General features: G+C 39.2%; 1 protein-coding gene across 1 annotated transcript in view; it reads right to left on the bottom strand.

Annotated features, from left to right (window-relative positions):
* Positions 1 to 15,213, bottom strand: part of NOX4 (NADPH oxidase 4) — a 172,764-nt gene that overhangs the window by 109,766 nt on the left and 47,785 nt on the right. The window contains exons 7-11 of the mRNA XM_075198699.1: positions 14,874 to 14,946; positions 11,186 to 11,266; positions 8,359 to 8,581; positions 2,164 to 2,328; positions 1,731 to 1,793 (exon numbers count right to left, since the gene is read on the bottom strand). Of these exons, the coding sequence (XP_075054800.1) occupies positions 1,731 to 1,793; positions 2,164 to 2,328; positions 8,359 to 8,581; positions 11,186 to 11,266; positions 14,874 to 14,946 (605 nt within the window). The remainder of the gene's footprint in view (positions 1 to 1,730; positions 1,794 to 2,163; positions 2,329 to 8,358; positions 8,582 to 11,185; positions 11,267 to 14,873; positions 14,947 to 15,213) is intronic.

Raw genomic sequence — 15,213 nt, 5'->3', positions numbered from 1 at the left:
AGGACAGCTCTGTCTAAAAGTCAAAATGGAAGCTGGAAATAGCAATAATTACTTCACAATGGCTATTTGTTACCAATTAAACACAATTTAAAGCATTATGCATTAACTTTAGCGTTAACATTAACACTCTACTTAATTAAAGTGAGAACTAAAATTTTAAAAAAACAGCCCGTTTTTCAGAAATTGGAGAAATTTTATGATAAAAAAAACACTATATTTGACTTATTTTGAGATGCATTCAAAATTTAGAGCTTATTTCATAAAAAGAAAATATATTTTATTATTAAACAAAAACCCCAATAACTGATCTTAAAAGAGGTTTCCCATTTTAAAAATAAGATTTTACTAAATAATTTTCCTTAGCATTAGTAGTACTTTGGTAGTGTCCTCTGCAAAATACAGCAAAGGATGGGGGAGTTAATATATTAAAACCGATTTTTGTTTAAATTGGAAAACCATTTTAAACAACTGTCTTAATTGCAGGCGGGAAAAAAAAAAAAAGTTGCATTTACAGGTTGTTTCCTGTTTTTGTAACTTGTATCACTTTTAATTTAAAGCGGCAATGTCAGGACCCCGCAGGTTAAGTGTTCAAACACTTAACCCGACATTGCCGCTTTAGATTAAAAGTGATACAGGTCGCGATGATGTGAAAGTCTACTGACGCACACCTGACTAGTCGGAATAACTTCCAGTCAGCATCCTGCTGCGATCGGAGATCTACAGCGTCGGTTTGGAGGTAAGTCTGCTTATATTACAATCAGTTTTTGCCACAATCCCTCGGTGTCGGAATTATCCGCGCCGTTAAAGAGTACCCAACCCGCTTGTGAGATAGCTGCCATATGCACCAACCGACCAATTAAAGCCATAAAGACGTGTAAGTCCTTTAAAGTTGCCCGTGGCCTCTTGGTAGCTTTCCTGATCAATATCCTCCTGGTTCTGACATCCAGTTTGGAGGGATGGCCGGACTATGGCAAGGTGTTGGTGGTGCCATACGCTTTCTACTTCTTAATCATGCTTTGAACGGTACTCAGAGGGTAGAGTAAAAGTCTTTTAAATCCGTTTGTAGCCTTCTCCTATCTTGTGCCTTTCCACCACTTTATCCCGGAGCCCTTATAAAAGCACCTTCCAACCATGGTGAATTCTTTGGTTGGAATCCTCAAGGAACAGACAGTTTTATTCTGAAGAAATCAAAATCTCTACAACTGATATCAGGTGGTGGCCAATTAGCCTGTTGTGAAGTAGGTTGGACATGATGAGACGTACCATCTAATTAGGATACAGGCCCTAATTTGGGGGTAGGGAATTAGAGAAGTGGGAGCAGGTGAAGAGGGTAATATTTGTGGGTGTACTAAAAGGGACTTGATGTGATAGTTTTACTTTGCATTTTAATCCACCAGTTACTGAAAGTTGCCCATAAACTTTCACTTCAGTTGGAACCAGGCAATATTTATAGGCTTGTACTACATAAAGAATAACATCATCTCTACACTTTATTAAAAAGATATTTAATGAGCATCCAGTATCCATTATAAAAGCACTCGGAATGCGGTCACATAAATGTTATCATAAACTGTGACAGCAAATATCAATATAAATTATTATAGAGGTTATACTATCCTATATATATTCAAATTCACATCACATTTGAGACTCAACGGTCATGTCCTTGGACCATGATGTAAATATACAACTACAAATGATCACAGCAAGAGAATAAAACAAGTTCTCACCATTGTCAATGTAAATGGATGGTTTTCCAGTGCTGAAACTCTCGGACACTGCAGAATGATGTACTAAAAATATATAAAAGCATAAAAGATTACTTTAAGCTACATGTAAAACCTTAACTAATTACAACAGGTAATATTACAGTGGCTGGTGCCCTAACCAAATTCCTTTACCTGACAGGTGTTTAGGGATGTACTGAGGCAACATTATATATCACTAAGGATGCTGAGCAAATAATGTTAGGGCCATGTGATACCTCTGGTACATCCACACAGACCCGTCTATCAAAAATTCTCTGTACATTTCTAACACAGACAGATCAAGACAAAATTCTAGATTTAAGTTAAAGTTACACAATAGGCATCTTTACAACTAAAAAGGTCATTAATTAACAGACACATTAATCAGAACTTTTAGATCTTTGTATGTACTCACCTGTCCAGGACTCGCTTTAAAATTTTCCTTTATCATTCTGATTTCAACGACATGGCAAGGATGATGTATAACGGCGGTGATCGTCACAGGTTTACTGCTTCGGAAGTATCGATATAATCTTTCAGCGCAGTACAAACACAGAGGGGCCAAAATCCACAACCACGTCTAAGCGGGGAACAGGTGGAGAAAGAACAGAGAATGGCTCATTACAATGCATATAGAGTGTTGCTGTAGAAAACGTCATTGCTCTACGGAGCTAGGGTGTAAAAAGGACTAATGGAAGGGTCTGAGAGATGTCGTCCACTACAGGTTTCCATGTAGTCTAGATTTGGCAGATAAAAATGAAAGAGACGTTATACGGTGGCTCAGTGGTTAGCACTTCTGTCTCACAGCGCTGAGGTTATGAGTTCAATTCCCCACCATGACCTTATCTGTGTGGAGTTTGTATGTTCTCCCTGTGTCTGCGTGGGTTTCCTCCTGGTGCTCCGGTTTCCTCCCACACTCCAAAAAACATACCAGTAGGTTAATTGGCTGCTAACAAAATTGACCCTAGTCTGTGTGTGTGTGTGTGTGTGTGTGTGTGTGTGTGTGTGTGTGTGTTAGAGAATTTAGACTGTAAGCTCCAATGGGGCAGGGACTGATGTGAGTGAGTTCTCTGCACAGCGCTGCGGAATCAGTAGCGCTATATAAATAAATGGTGATGATGATGATGAGCTCAAAAATATCTGTAGCAGAAATCCATGTTTTGTTCAAAAGTTATTGTTCTGTGAAGCCAATATTATAATAATGTTGATACCATCAGACTCCTTTAATAAGGGAAAAACCACCTTCTTAAATGCTTCGCTACCACCTAAGAAAATATTTTCCTTAGGTGCCTGCTCTTTGATTTTGCTTATTTTGATTTTACCACTATTTGCATTTCCACCGAATAAAAGCCCAATTTACTAATATTGTGAGATTTGCACTGAACCACAGCAACCAATCAGATACTTGCTTTCAATGTCAAACGTGTACCGGACATATAAAAGATCATTGCTGGTTGGATGCTGTGGTTCAAGGCACCTTTTGCACTTAAATGAAATATTAGTAAACAATGCCACCTGCCTTGAACACAGATTGCCCTTTACAAAGCTTTATGACTTATACATTGGGTATGCTTTCCTTTAGTTCCATAGTCCTGTATTATTGTAAACATATATTCTTCTTCATGATTATGGAATTTCAAGGACATTTTAGAACATAACACATAAAAGGTGTACAGTACACTAGGCCCCAGACTGAACATCTCTTTATATCCGGAATTGTCAAAGCTTAACCAACAATCACTTTCTTTGTATCAGACATATTTCTTCAGCTACCGCTACATTCTGAATCCACCAAGCCGCCTCCAGATTGCAGTTTTAAAACCTAATTACTTTCAGTGATGCAATGTAAACAACATGTTTTCGTCAACCACCAGAGACCGTTGCTTGTTGTTTCCATATGAATATGTAGGTTTTTCTGCACGTTTAGGTTTTTTCCCGCATACCGAAATTATCCCCCATGGATCAAATAAAATAGTTCAGTTCTGACTAGCAAATTAAACAGTTGGGTGGATTGATACAGGGAATTAATTAATATCATATTTTTCTCTGAAGTTAAATGATCAGACGCCTTGCTGATGTTTTCCTCTCCTCTAGAATAACGCATCTAGAATTCATAAAAATATTTAACTTGATAGACCATTTTTCGCCGCAACATCAATATTATTGATGCTAGGCAACTATTTAAAAGAAACCAGTGTATGGTCGATAAACAAAACACAACACAATGAAAAATAGCATAATAATAAACTATGCATGGTGAACTCGAGTAGATAATGGTCGGGAAAATGTAGAGATGACAATGATTGTGCATTTTCTTGTTGCAATTGTCTGAATAAGGTGCATCTCCTTTAATCATAGATGTAATACTGAATAAGGTGGTGGTATAGATTTCTTATAGCTTACAATATACTTAGGAGCTTTGTCATGAAGTATTGAAAGATCTACCATTATGCAACATAACTGCCTTAAGTATTATTTAAATTATCTAGTAGTGTAACTAGGAGATCTCATGAGACGGATCTCATGTGATCGTTCAGAGCCAATGTACTGAAAGCTGGCAGCCTGATGACATCACAGGATGTTTCCCAGGAGCACACTGAGCATGCTCCTGCCAGTACATGGGCTGTTCACACTCTTATTAATATTCATTATCTATGGGTGTGACCAGAAGATCACATGACACTGATCTCATGTGATCATTCAGAGCCAATGTACTGAAAGCTGGCAGCCTGATGACATCACAGGATGTTTCCCAGGAGCACACTGAGCATGCTCCTGCCAGTACATGTGCTGTTCACACTCTTATTAATATTCATTATCTATGGGTGTGACCAGAAGATCACATGACACTGCTCTCGTGTGATCATTCAGAGCAAATGTACTAAAAGCTGGCTCTGTGAAATCAGCCGCCGCGTTACAAACTAGCAGCATTGGGGGACTGTTGTGGAGTTGATCATTAAAACTTAATTTTATGGCGTAGTTAGCCTTTAAATAATTGACTTTACTGAATTGTGTACTGTCAAAGTAAACATTAAGGGCCTGATTCATTAAGGAAAGCAAAAAAAATGAGTAAGTTTTCTCCTGGACAAAACCATGTTACAATTCGGGAGGTGCAAATTAGTTTATTATTTTGCACATAAGGAAAATACTGGCTGATTTTTGATGTAGGACACAAATACTTGATAACTTTATTTTACACTGACATTTGAAGTTGATCTAGGACATGCCCCATCCCAACTATAAATCTGTCCCCACATTTTAAATTTACCTCCCCCTCCAATACAACATGGTTTTTCCCAGGTGAAAAGTTATTCATTTTTTTGCTTTACTTTCCTTAATGAATCAGGCCCTAAATGTGGTTTCCCAGCGCAACACAGATTTCATGATTGTTCCTCTACCATTTTTTTTAAAATCACGTTTCATTAGAATCAATCATTTCAGACCAACTTCATTAAATAATCATCAGCAGAAAGACAAAGAGGTATCTAAGGAATATGATATCTTAGCTTCCCTTTAATGCTGGATGATACTTTCCTGCAAGTTAAAGGAGACAAGAGAAGAATTCTGAGTATAATTTACTTTCTAGTCCCAAAGGGTTCTTTACAGTACAAGCAGTAAATAACCCCCCAAAAAAAACTATTAAGTGAAGAAGCACCAGTCGTAATATAATTTAACTTAACTTGATTGGAGGAGTGAAGTTAATATAACCTCCACAGGCCCATCTGTAGTCTAGTAAACAATGCAGTGATTATTATGGTGTCTACGGCATACCTCCCAACTGTCCTGATTTAGGTGGGACAGTCCAAATTTGAGAGCTCTGTCCGGCTATCTCGAGGGGCACAGCTTTGTCTATTGAGTGGGAAGCTTTGGAGGTCTCGTTCACTATTGCCCTGCGCTACCTCAGAGCAACAGTGAACGAGTGCCGCGTTCATGGCAATTAATGGTGTTTGGAGGGGAGGAGAGTACGGGGCAGCCTAGCACTTCAAAAGCGCTAGACACACCCCCGGGGATGTGGCCACAACCCCAACATGGTATGACCATACCCTGTAATTATGCGACCACGCCCCCGATTGTGACATGGCCACGCCCCCCTGACCCAATGCCGGATACCCAAATGTTGGCAGGTATGGTCTAGGATGCAGCAAGGAAAAAGTGGAAAAAGATGAGCCCAGAATACTCACCAAACCCCCAATTCTATTGCCAAGAGTCAAAGCTTATCTTAGTGAACACCGTTATTGGCTGCCGGAGAGAAGGACAGAACATGGAGCTCTATCAGTGAACAATACCCGTGATCAATAGAAGGTTCATTTCCCAACTGACTCTCTACCCATCTCAAGCGCACTACCAAGGACGCTGAAACACAAGCAGGCCCACTTCATGATTACCTCACAGGACTGGTTAACAGTGAAATGATCAGCTTAATTTAATTCATATACGGTATATTGATGACGTATGATGTTTTGGGTATAAGATGCTTCACTCCAACAATTCTTTACTTGCTGTAACGGTAAACGGTTTAAAGACTTACGTGAAATGTGTTGACTTTGTGGTGTAAGAGCATAGAAATGAGTTTCAACTACCCTAACTAACCTGAAATTATAATCAAAACTAAAATGTCTCTATAGGTAGAAATTTATCCGGATCATCACTGCAATTCACTAAATATAATCAAAACTAATGAGATACTTACTTTTACTAACCATATTAAACACTTGTATTTTGACTGTAATTTTCTTTTAAGAAAATATAAAAATGCAAATTACAGGCAGCAGCCAATTACTTGAAATATTATCAAATTAAAGGAGTTACGTTATTTCTGGAAAGTTGCTTAAAAAGTGAAAACATCCTTCAAATCTTTGCAAAGAGTTTAAATATAAGTGTACATATTAATTCGGTCACTCCTAAGACCCTTTTTACCATTTAAACAAACCCAATTTATGATTATTTTCCTTTCATTAATAATATCTTAATGTCTCATAGACAGATGCCCAAAACTCTATCCTGAATTCAAGGCATGATCTAATTCCAAGCAATGACTATAAAACCTACATTAGATTCTTGCACATCATAAACAAAAAAATTGCCTTACTAGGATTAAACCACCTGTTTAACCAAATTGTCCTCAAACACAAAGTAAAACATCTAAAAAGTAGAACACTCAATTTAGGAAAGTTTGGAAAAGAGCTCATTTCAAATTATTGGAATTTACATCTTGTGATTTAAGCTCCCAAATTAACTTACTGACCCGACATCCAGAAGGCCAGTCCAGGCTAATGTATTTCAGAAAGATCAAGTAATGCATAATAAGAAGTACAAGACAGAATGATTTAGCAATTACCGTAGTTAGTATCTGTGTAACGTTTACTGTTCACCAGGATAAAAACTTTAATGCAATGTAATTTATAGGGAAAATATACATGGATAAAAAGAAGGGCTTAGATTCCCTTTATTTTTCTAGAAACGTACAGTAAAACATGGTAACAACTCTGAAATGCATATATAATTACATTCTTATGTGGCTTAAAGTTATATTTCACGAAACACAATTATTATTATAATTTTTTTATATAGTAACAACATATTACGCTCTGCTGTACAATCAGAGAATATTTGTTCAATGCCTGTCCCGGTGGAGCTTACAATCTAACTTATCTATTTTAGGCGCACAAACACACAATGACCAATTTAGTTAGAAGCCAATTAACCTACCAGACACCCACGTGGGCATGGAAAGATGACGAAAACTGAATGCAGATAGCAACTTGGTCGGACTGGAAGACAAGACTAATCGCATCATTTGGGCCCGCCCCTATACGATTGTCACAATTTTGCCCAATTACAGCAGGGGGTGGAGCTAAGATGGCATGATATTTGCGTATTAAGCCCCGCGCCCCAACACTTATCTATTGCGGGGGCGAGAACCAGAAGGCTGACCTGCTCGCCTTAGAGGTCTCCCAGAATTCCGGAGTCTCCCAAACATTCCGGGAGAGTAGGCAACTATACTTTAAAGAAAGGCAGCTAATGAATCTCTAGAGACTGAAGTGTCTTTTACATTTCTGTCTCCATGACTGAAGTCATGTTGTCTTACATATCAGTCTTTGATTAAATCTTGGTCTCCATGAAAATGGGCACCTCCATAGGCATCAATACATGGACATAGGACACAATTTCTGAACTGTGTCATCATGCCATAGATGGCGAAGCCAACCACGTCTTGTACTGGCTCAGCATCAGGGAGAATGCCAGACTCTTCAGGGAGTGAAGGAGATCACCCCTAGTTCAGGGAGTCTCCCTGACATTCAGGGAGAGTTGGCAAGTATGATCTTAAGGATCTTCCAGGATGTTAGAGACAGCAGGGAGAGTGCTGACATTAAGCCGGGATGCCCGTTAAAGGTCCGGGTCGTAGGGCCAGGTAAAAAATTAAAGTTTTCTTTTCAATTGTCTTTACCCCTATACAGAGTATCACCTGAGGTAAAGTATTCTCCACTTGGAAAGAACGCTGGTGCCAGGGGGGGCCAACACACCAATCAATACTACGCACTACTCATTAGATTATTACCTTCACATTGTTTTGCTGCTTTTAAGCTAAATATTGTCAGCACTTACATACCTCAGGGAAATGAGGGTGAAACATTGGATCTTCGGTGCATGTCTTTAGTGTGCTGTTAATTAAAAGTTCTTCACGAGAGGGACCCGGGGCTGCGTTTGATATATTCTGCAAATATCCTTCTCCATTAACCCAAGTGAGCGACACCGTATACATGTCGGTCCTGTTTAGCTGGAGGCATCCAGGAGGATGTTCTTCCACATTAGTTTGATATTTTAGCATACCTCTAGAAAAGAGAGAAAAGAGGGATAAGAGCTGGAATCAGTATGCTGAAGTGCCAATTAACGTGATTTCAAGAGTGCTTGAACTGCAACTGGTTACTTGGGTGATTAGAGAACAAGTGCTCGAGATTTGACTGCTTCACGAAAGGTTCACTATGTACTTGTTAAGTTGCTGTTCCTCTCCTGATCAAAATGTAAAAAAAAACCAAAAAAAAAACAACACATTTCAGGCATCTTGTTATAATTGGTCTGATGAATGTACGTTAATATTCTGCCACCAAACCGGTTTGGAAAGTGATGTTCAATGAATGAAATATTTTTCCTTTAAATGCACCTGTCCAACAGACACCCTTGTGCAAAACGATGCACAGTGCACCATCGGCTTTGTACTGTGATTTGACGGTTATTCTTTTTTTACAATGTCCAGTGGATGCAGCCATTTTTGTGGGCTGAACCATTATTCATGACAAAGCAGCCTACAGCTGTGTACACACTACACGGTTTTCGTCCAATAATCGGCTCAACCAGCCGACATACGGCCGCTCGTTTAAAAGTCGGGTCAGTGTGTGCAGTGATACGATGGTCGAAAGTCTGCCCAAATGGACGATTGTCGCCTCATTTGGTTGGTCGTACCGTTTAATATTTTCGTTACAATCTCGTTTCCGTTGTGCAGTGTGTATAAACTTCCAACCGATCCACGACAATCCTCCGATACTTCCTCGACCTGGGGGCGTGTGTATGTAAATTTGTGATGTCTGTACCAGTCCCACGTGGTGCGGTATTCGCACATCACAGGCTTGTGTTTTGTATAGATGTGTATTGCACCTGGTATAACGTTACATGCCCCACAAATGTTGCTTCAGTGTGTACGAAATTAAAATCATTGCTCACAACAACATGGCTGTAAAAAGTCGCTAAAGGGACGTCCGCTCTTCCCTTTATCGTCCTAAACAAGGCTAGTGTGTATGCAGTCCATGGACCGAGCGATCGGACCATCGATCGCATGTAAAATCGATCAGCATAAAAAGTTGGTGGAAAATTCTGTAGTGTCTACCCAGCTTTGCAAATCACTAGGAGCCAGCAGCATCACTGGAGGTATGATGCACTTTGATATTCTGAGAATGTTATATGCACCTCTAGCAAAGCAATGCAACATAGATTTTTCTGCCCTTCTATATAAAATTTTGGCCATTAGGCAACAATGTATTATTTGTGTCTATGTTGTGACGTTATTAAGGGATTTTCCACCTTAGTGGTTTGTACATGCCCAGTCATAATATCAGAAGAACAAACATCCAAAGAAATAAGATTATTATAGGGACACGATATTCGTGTATACTATATCTTTTTTTGTTAATAAACAATTTATTTCTAATTTGTTTTTCGATTGCATCTGTATTTTTGTATGGGGCAGTTCCATTCCAAATTGCTCCCCCATCTCATCACCGACCCATTCCCGAGGGGCCCTTCTTCCCACTCATTTTAATTCAATCGACATTAGACTATTGATGTATTACATGTTTGCTTTTTTCCTAAAGGTTATTACGCGTGTGTGATATATGCATTGTTATTCAATTCCTCTATATACAAGGAATCCAATACGATGAGATACGAAGTTAAACATCAATAACTTAAAAGATTAAGAGAGAAACGTCCATTACTTAATTTATCTCCGCGCTTAATAAATGGCTCTCCGGCTCACGACTTCTTTAAGTCATTAATTATTAATGATTTTCCCTTAAAGCTACAACGCACATAAGACTGTAAATTAATTCAAAATCGCCGAGCAGATGTCCCCTCCGGGAACGCGCTCAGATATTGTGTTGAATATCTTAATCCTCTGTTATAGCTCCTCAGTTCTTTAGCTTATATAAATGATTGATTTTTTAGTTAAAGTTATAAAGATTGGAGGAAGACAATTTGTCAGTTAAGCCGATGTTCAGAGTCTCGAAAATCTCAAACCGATTCGATGGCCGCTACATTGTTCACGGTACGTTCACCTATTGACCCCAATTTAAAGTGGTAGTTTGAAATCTGCAGTCTGAATACGCCATTCGCATCCGAATGTTTTTAAACGCAGCTTAAAGAATATTTTTAAACAATAAAACGGTTCAAAATGTTTTTACATTCAAATTGCTAACACTACTGTGTCAGGTTCTCCATTCATCATGATCATCATCATTTATTTATATAGCGCCAATATATTCCGTAGCGCTTTACAATTGGGGACAAACAGAGTAAACTAATAAACAAACTGGGTAAAACATTCAGAATTAAAAAAAACTTAATTTTCTGGGGAGAGAAGAGGGTAGATCTAATACAACTTATTATAATTATATCTACCATTACATGTTTATGCAGCTAAGCTTTTATTTTAGCTCTGCAAACAATTAAAATAAACACATTATCGCTGGTCCAGCGAACAGACACATTCCTCTGAGGTTTGTCCCAACAAATTCAAGTATATTATTAATTGCAGCGATACACAGCCTTTATTATAGGTTAGTGACAAATGGTGACTTTACTGCACTTTCAATAACAGTAATCTGCCAAAGTGGCGGTAATGACCACAGATGTTTCACGTAAGAGGCGGCTTTAGGATAACTTACCCAGAAGCATGAACCAGCAGCAGCACGTAGAATATGAAGAACAGATTGTGTGTGTGCAAAAAGATATCAAAATTAGAAGCCCTGTTAACAAAAAAAAAAAACACACAACAAAGAGATGGATGAGTTTATGATTAGAACACACAAGAGAATATAAAGCATAAACTAATAATACGATTACTCACAAATACAATAAATAAATGTCACAATTTGTTTCTGCAAGTTTTTGCCTGAAATTATGTTTTGAGTAAAAAAAAAATAGTTTATGCATATTAATTATAGCAATGCTCGGGCTCGGTTTTCTGAAAACCGAACCCACAGGAACTTAGGGGATCCGAGTAGGCTCGCGAGCCGGCTCTGTACTTTTGAGCGCCCTCGGATCTAAATCCAGGCAAAACGTCATTGTTGCGTTGTCGGATCTCGCTGGTTTTGGATTCCATAAGTACCTCCCTCTCCAAAAAATCCAGCTCCATTGCTCACACAGAAATAGGGGTAGCAGTGTTCTTGTCACTCTCTAGTGCCATTGCTCACACAGAAACAGGAGGGGTAGCAGTGTTCTTGTCACTCTCTAGTGCCATTGCTCAGTGCCATTGCTCACACAGAAACAGGAGGGGAAGCAGTGTTCTTGTCACTTGACAAAAATTGACTGTAAATGACTATAAATTAATGTTATTGAGGTTAATAATAATGTAGGCACAAAAAAAAAAGCCAAATTATGTGATTTTAGCAACAACAAAAAAATAGGGATTTTAGAAATAAAATAGGGATCCAAAACCAAAACACGAAGTTAATCCAGATCCAAAATCAAAACCAAAACCCGGGGGTCAGTGAACATCTCTAATTAATTATAGTGTGCTTTAAAGCTACACCTGCACCCTATATATTGTAGAATGTAAGCTCCTCATTACCCTATGCCTCACGTCTGTCTACCTCGTTTGTCCTTTGGATGTCCTGCGCTGAATTCTTCTTGTAACCGCACAAACACGGAATTCATACTGTTGTTGTTCTACCCGTAATTGCTCGAGCATCTCTCATACTTGTGGTTTGTTACGTCTGTTATTATGCTTAATTATATTTGTTATTATACTTCCTGAACTCCAGTGATGGATTTGAAAAACAGCAGCATGAATCACCACCCGGCTCGGGGGTAGTAGAGTTTAATTAGCACTACTCTGATTTTTTTATTCTATTTTATTCATACTTTTATTTTTCCTTTCCTTTCTTACAGAACTGTGAATGTTGGGGGAAGGGGGGTATGTAGTATGCAGCCTAGCAGTTTACAGCGCTAGGCAGCTCTCTGGGGGCGTGGCCACCCCCCCCCCCGTCGCGATGTGGGCGCTCTCGCTGTCTAGATGGTGGGGATAGCCATGTTGGGATGTACAGTACACAAAATTTCTAGGCAAGGTCTTATCGGTGACCTATAACGTGTCAATATAACCTTCCTCATCCTGCTGCTAATACCTCTTCCTATGCAACCACGAACGCTTATTTAACAAGGATCACAGTGGTATATATACCGCCACAATCCCCTTATCACTATCGTCATCTCAGCATGGTGGTAACAGGGTATATTCATAGGAAGAATGCTTTACTTATTTAAATAAAACATTTTTTCTAATATTATTTTTTTAAATATTTTTAAACATTTTTTTCTTTTTTAAGTGGAAGTTTAAGCCAGAGCTCCCAGTTCCAATGTACAAGTGTGATCCAGCCCTAAAATCGGGACTGTCCTGCTGAAATCGGGACAGTTGGGCCGCACGGTGGCTCAGTGGTTAGCACTTCTGCCTCACAGCACTGGGGTCATGAGTTCGATTCCTGACAATGACCTTATCTGTGTGGAGTTTGTATGTTCTCCCCGTGTTTGCGTGGGTTTGATCCGGGTGCTCTGGTTTCTTCCCACACTCCAAAATACATACTAGTTGTTTAATTGGCTGCTATTAAATTGACCTTTGTCTCTCTCGGTATTTAGACTGTAAGCTCCATTGGGGCAGGGACTGATGTGAGTGAGTTATCTGTACAGCGCTGCGAAATTAGTGGTGCTTTATAAATAAACAGATGATGATGTATGACATTAGTCAGAGTGGGAATTTGGAAGTGCAGGTACGGAAATTGTAGCTGAATGGTCAGTGGTGTCGGGTCCGCCTAGAGCCTCAGAAGCTTTAGGGATTTTGATAGCATGAAACAAATTTTACATGCTATCAAATAATAATAATATAACAGGAATATTTTAAAGGATGGGAGGCTGTCTGCCATGTGTACCCCACCCCACCTCTCCCTCCAGTCTCCTATATTATGCTCCTTAAGGTCTCCTCCTCATCTCACTAATGAAATAGGACCATAGGGACGGGATTACTCTGGTCAAGACGGCTGCACTGCTTTGTCCAACACTGAACTAATAAAAATACATAACTATAGGACAATCATATCTATGATACATGAAGCAAACCATGGAACATGGTGCTAGGCTTATTAGGAAGTGACTAGAGATGCTCACTGACCTACGTGAACTGGTTTAGGATCTGGATTAGCTTCGTGTTTTGGTTTTGGCAAAACCGCCCTTGTGTGTTTTGGTTTTGGATATTTTAGAAAAAACCCTAAAATATGCTAAAAGCTCATAATTTTGCTCCTTTTTTGTTCCTACATTATTATTAACCTCAATAACACCAAATTCAAGTCATTTGCAGTCAATTTTGACCACCTCACAGATCACACTATTATTGTCATACACTTCCGGACAAATACTGCAGCGACCTGGCTGGATGGTAAGTGACAGAGCAACGACACAAACACACGGCAGTTCCTAGCACATCTAGGACACATTGGCACACAGCAGTGGCAGAAAAGAAAAATGGTGCAAGATGGGATTGTCCTTGGGCCCGCCCTCCCTCCCACCCACCGTTATGTTGGATCTTAAAAAGGAATCCAAAAATCTTTGAGATCTGAGATCTGACGACGTAACGATGACGTTTTGCCTCGTTATCAAATCCGAAAAAGCTCGAAGGTACCGAGCCGGCTTCTCGGGAAACCGAGCTTGAGCATCTCTAGAAGTGACTAACTTATTGTATTACTCATTTCAACTATTTCATTTATCATAACAAAAGCAAGCATCGTTAGTATAAAAAAGAAAATGTTTATGTTACAATGTGTGCTGATATTTGCCTAAATGCCCTACATCTCATATTGTATAATTCCACTTCTATTCCTGTGCATGTATAACTTACAACCCTGTTTTGCTCGATGAATATAAATGCACCTCAATGGGTGTGATCCCTGCATAGGGCAGTCACTCACACAGCAGCACAGAAGGGGATAATGTTTTGTCAGCTTGTTAAATGATCCCCCAGCGCTGCAAGACTCAGATGTGCTGAACTACACACTCACACAGCGATCTGACACTATCCCGGAAAGTGTGTGTTTGTGTTGCACATACTGGACTGGTACCCAAACTTTTACCTGCAGCAGCGTCCGGGAAACTGACAGCTTCACTAGATTATAGATATAGATAAATATATGTATATGCTCTGTGTGTAAAAATACATTTTAATTGTAAATGCACAGATTGCTGATAAGTTGTTAAAAATGAAGTAAGAGTGCCTTGAAATTGAAAACGGACTATTGTGACTTGCCACGTCAGACCCGTACCTCTCAGTATCTGAACGGATGATACTTATGTAGGGCGCCGGATAATTACCTTATTGAAGCCGTTGACGCTGTGGACATTAGGAATAAAATCAGCACCATTAGGACACCGGTCAATCCAGGAACTAAAAAATACAAAAGGCAAATAAACTTTCTGAAAACAAGTATGTGCCCCGGATATAGCTATGAAAAATAAAATAATAAATACAATTTTGCCATCATATTCAAACAAAAGACAGAATAAACTTTATTTATTTCATATAGAGGAACGGTTGACAACCCCAATCTTTCTGTATGTCATGAATGTCAGGTAGATCTCCTGGACTGCCAGGGGAGCGCGTCATTTTCCCGCATCCTGCCCGCTTTCTAATGAATGTGCGGGGCAGCGTCCT

This window comes from Mixophyes fleayi, chromosome 2 (genome assembly GCF_038048845.1).
Source record: "Mixophyes fleayi isolate aMixFle1 chromosome 2, aMixFle1.hap1, whole genome shotgun sequence".
Lineage (NCBI taxonomy): Eukaryota > Metazoa > Chordata > Amphibia > Anura > Limnodynastidae > Mixophyes > Mixophyes fleayi.
Note: the sequence above shows the minus strand (reverse complement) of the source record. Positions and strands in the feature narration are given on the sequence as shown.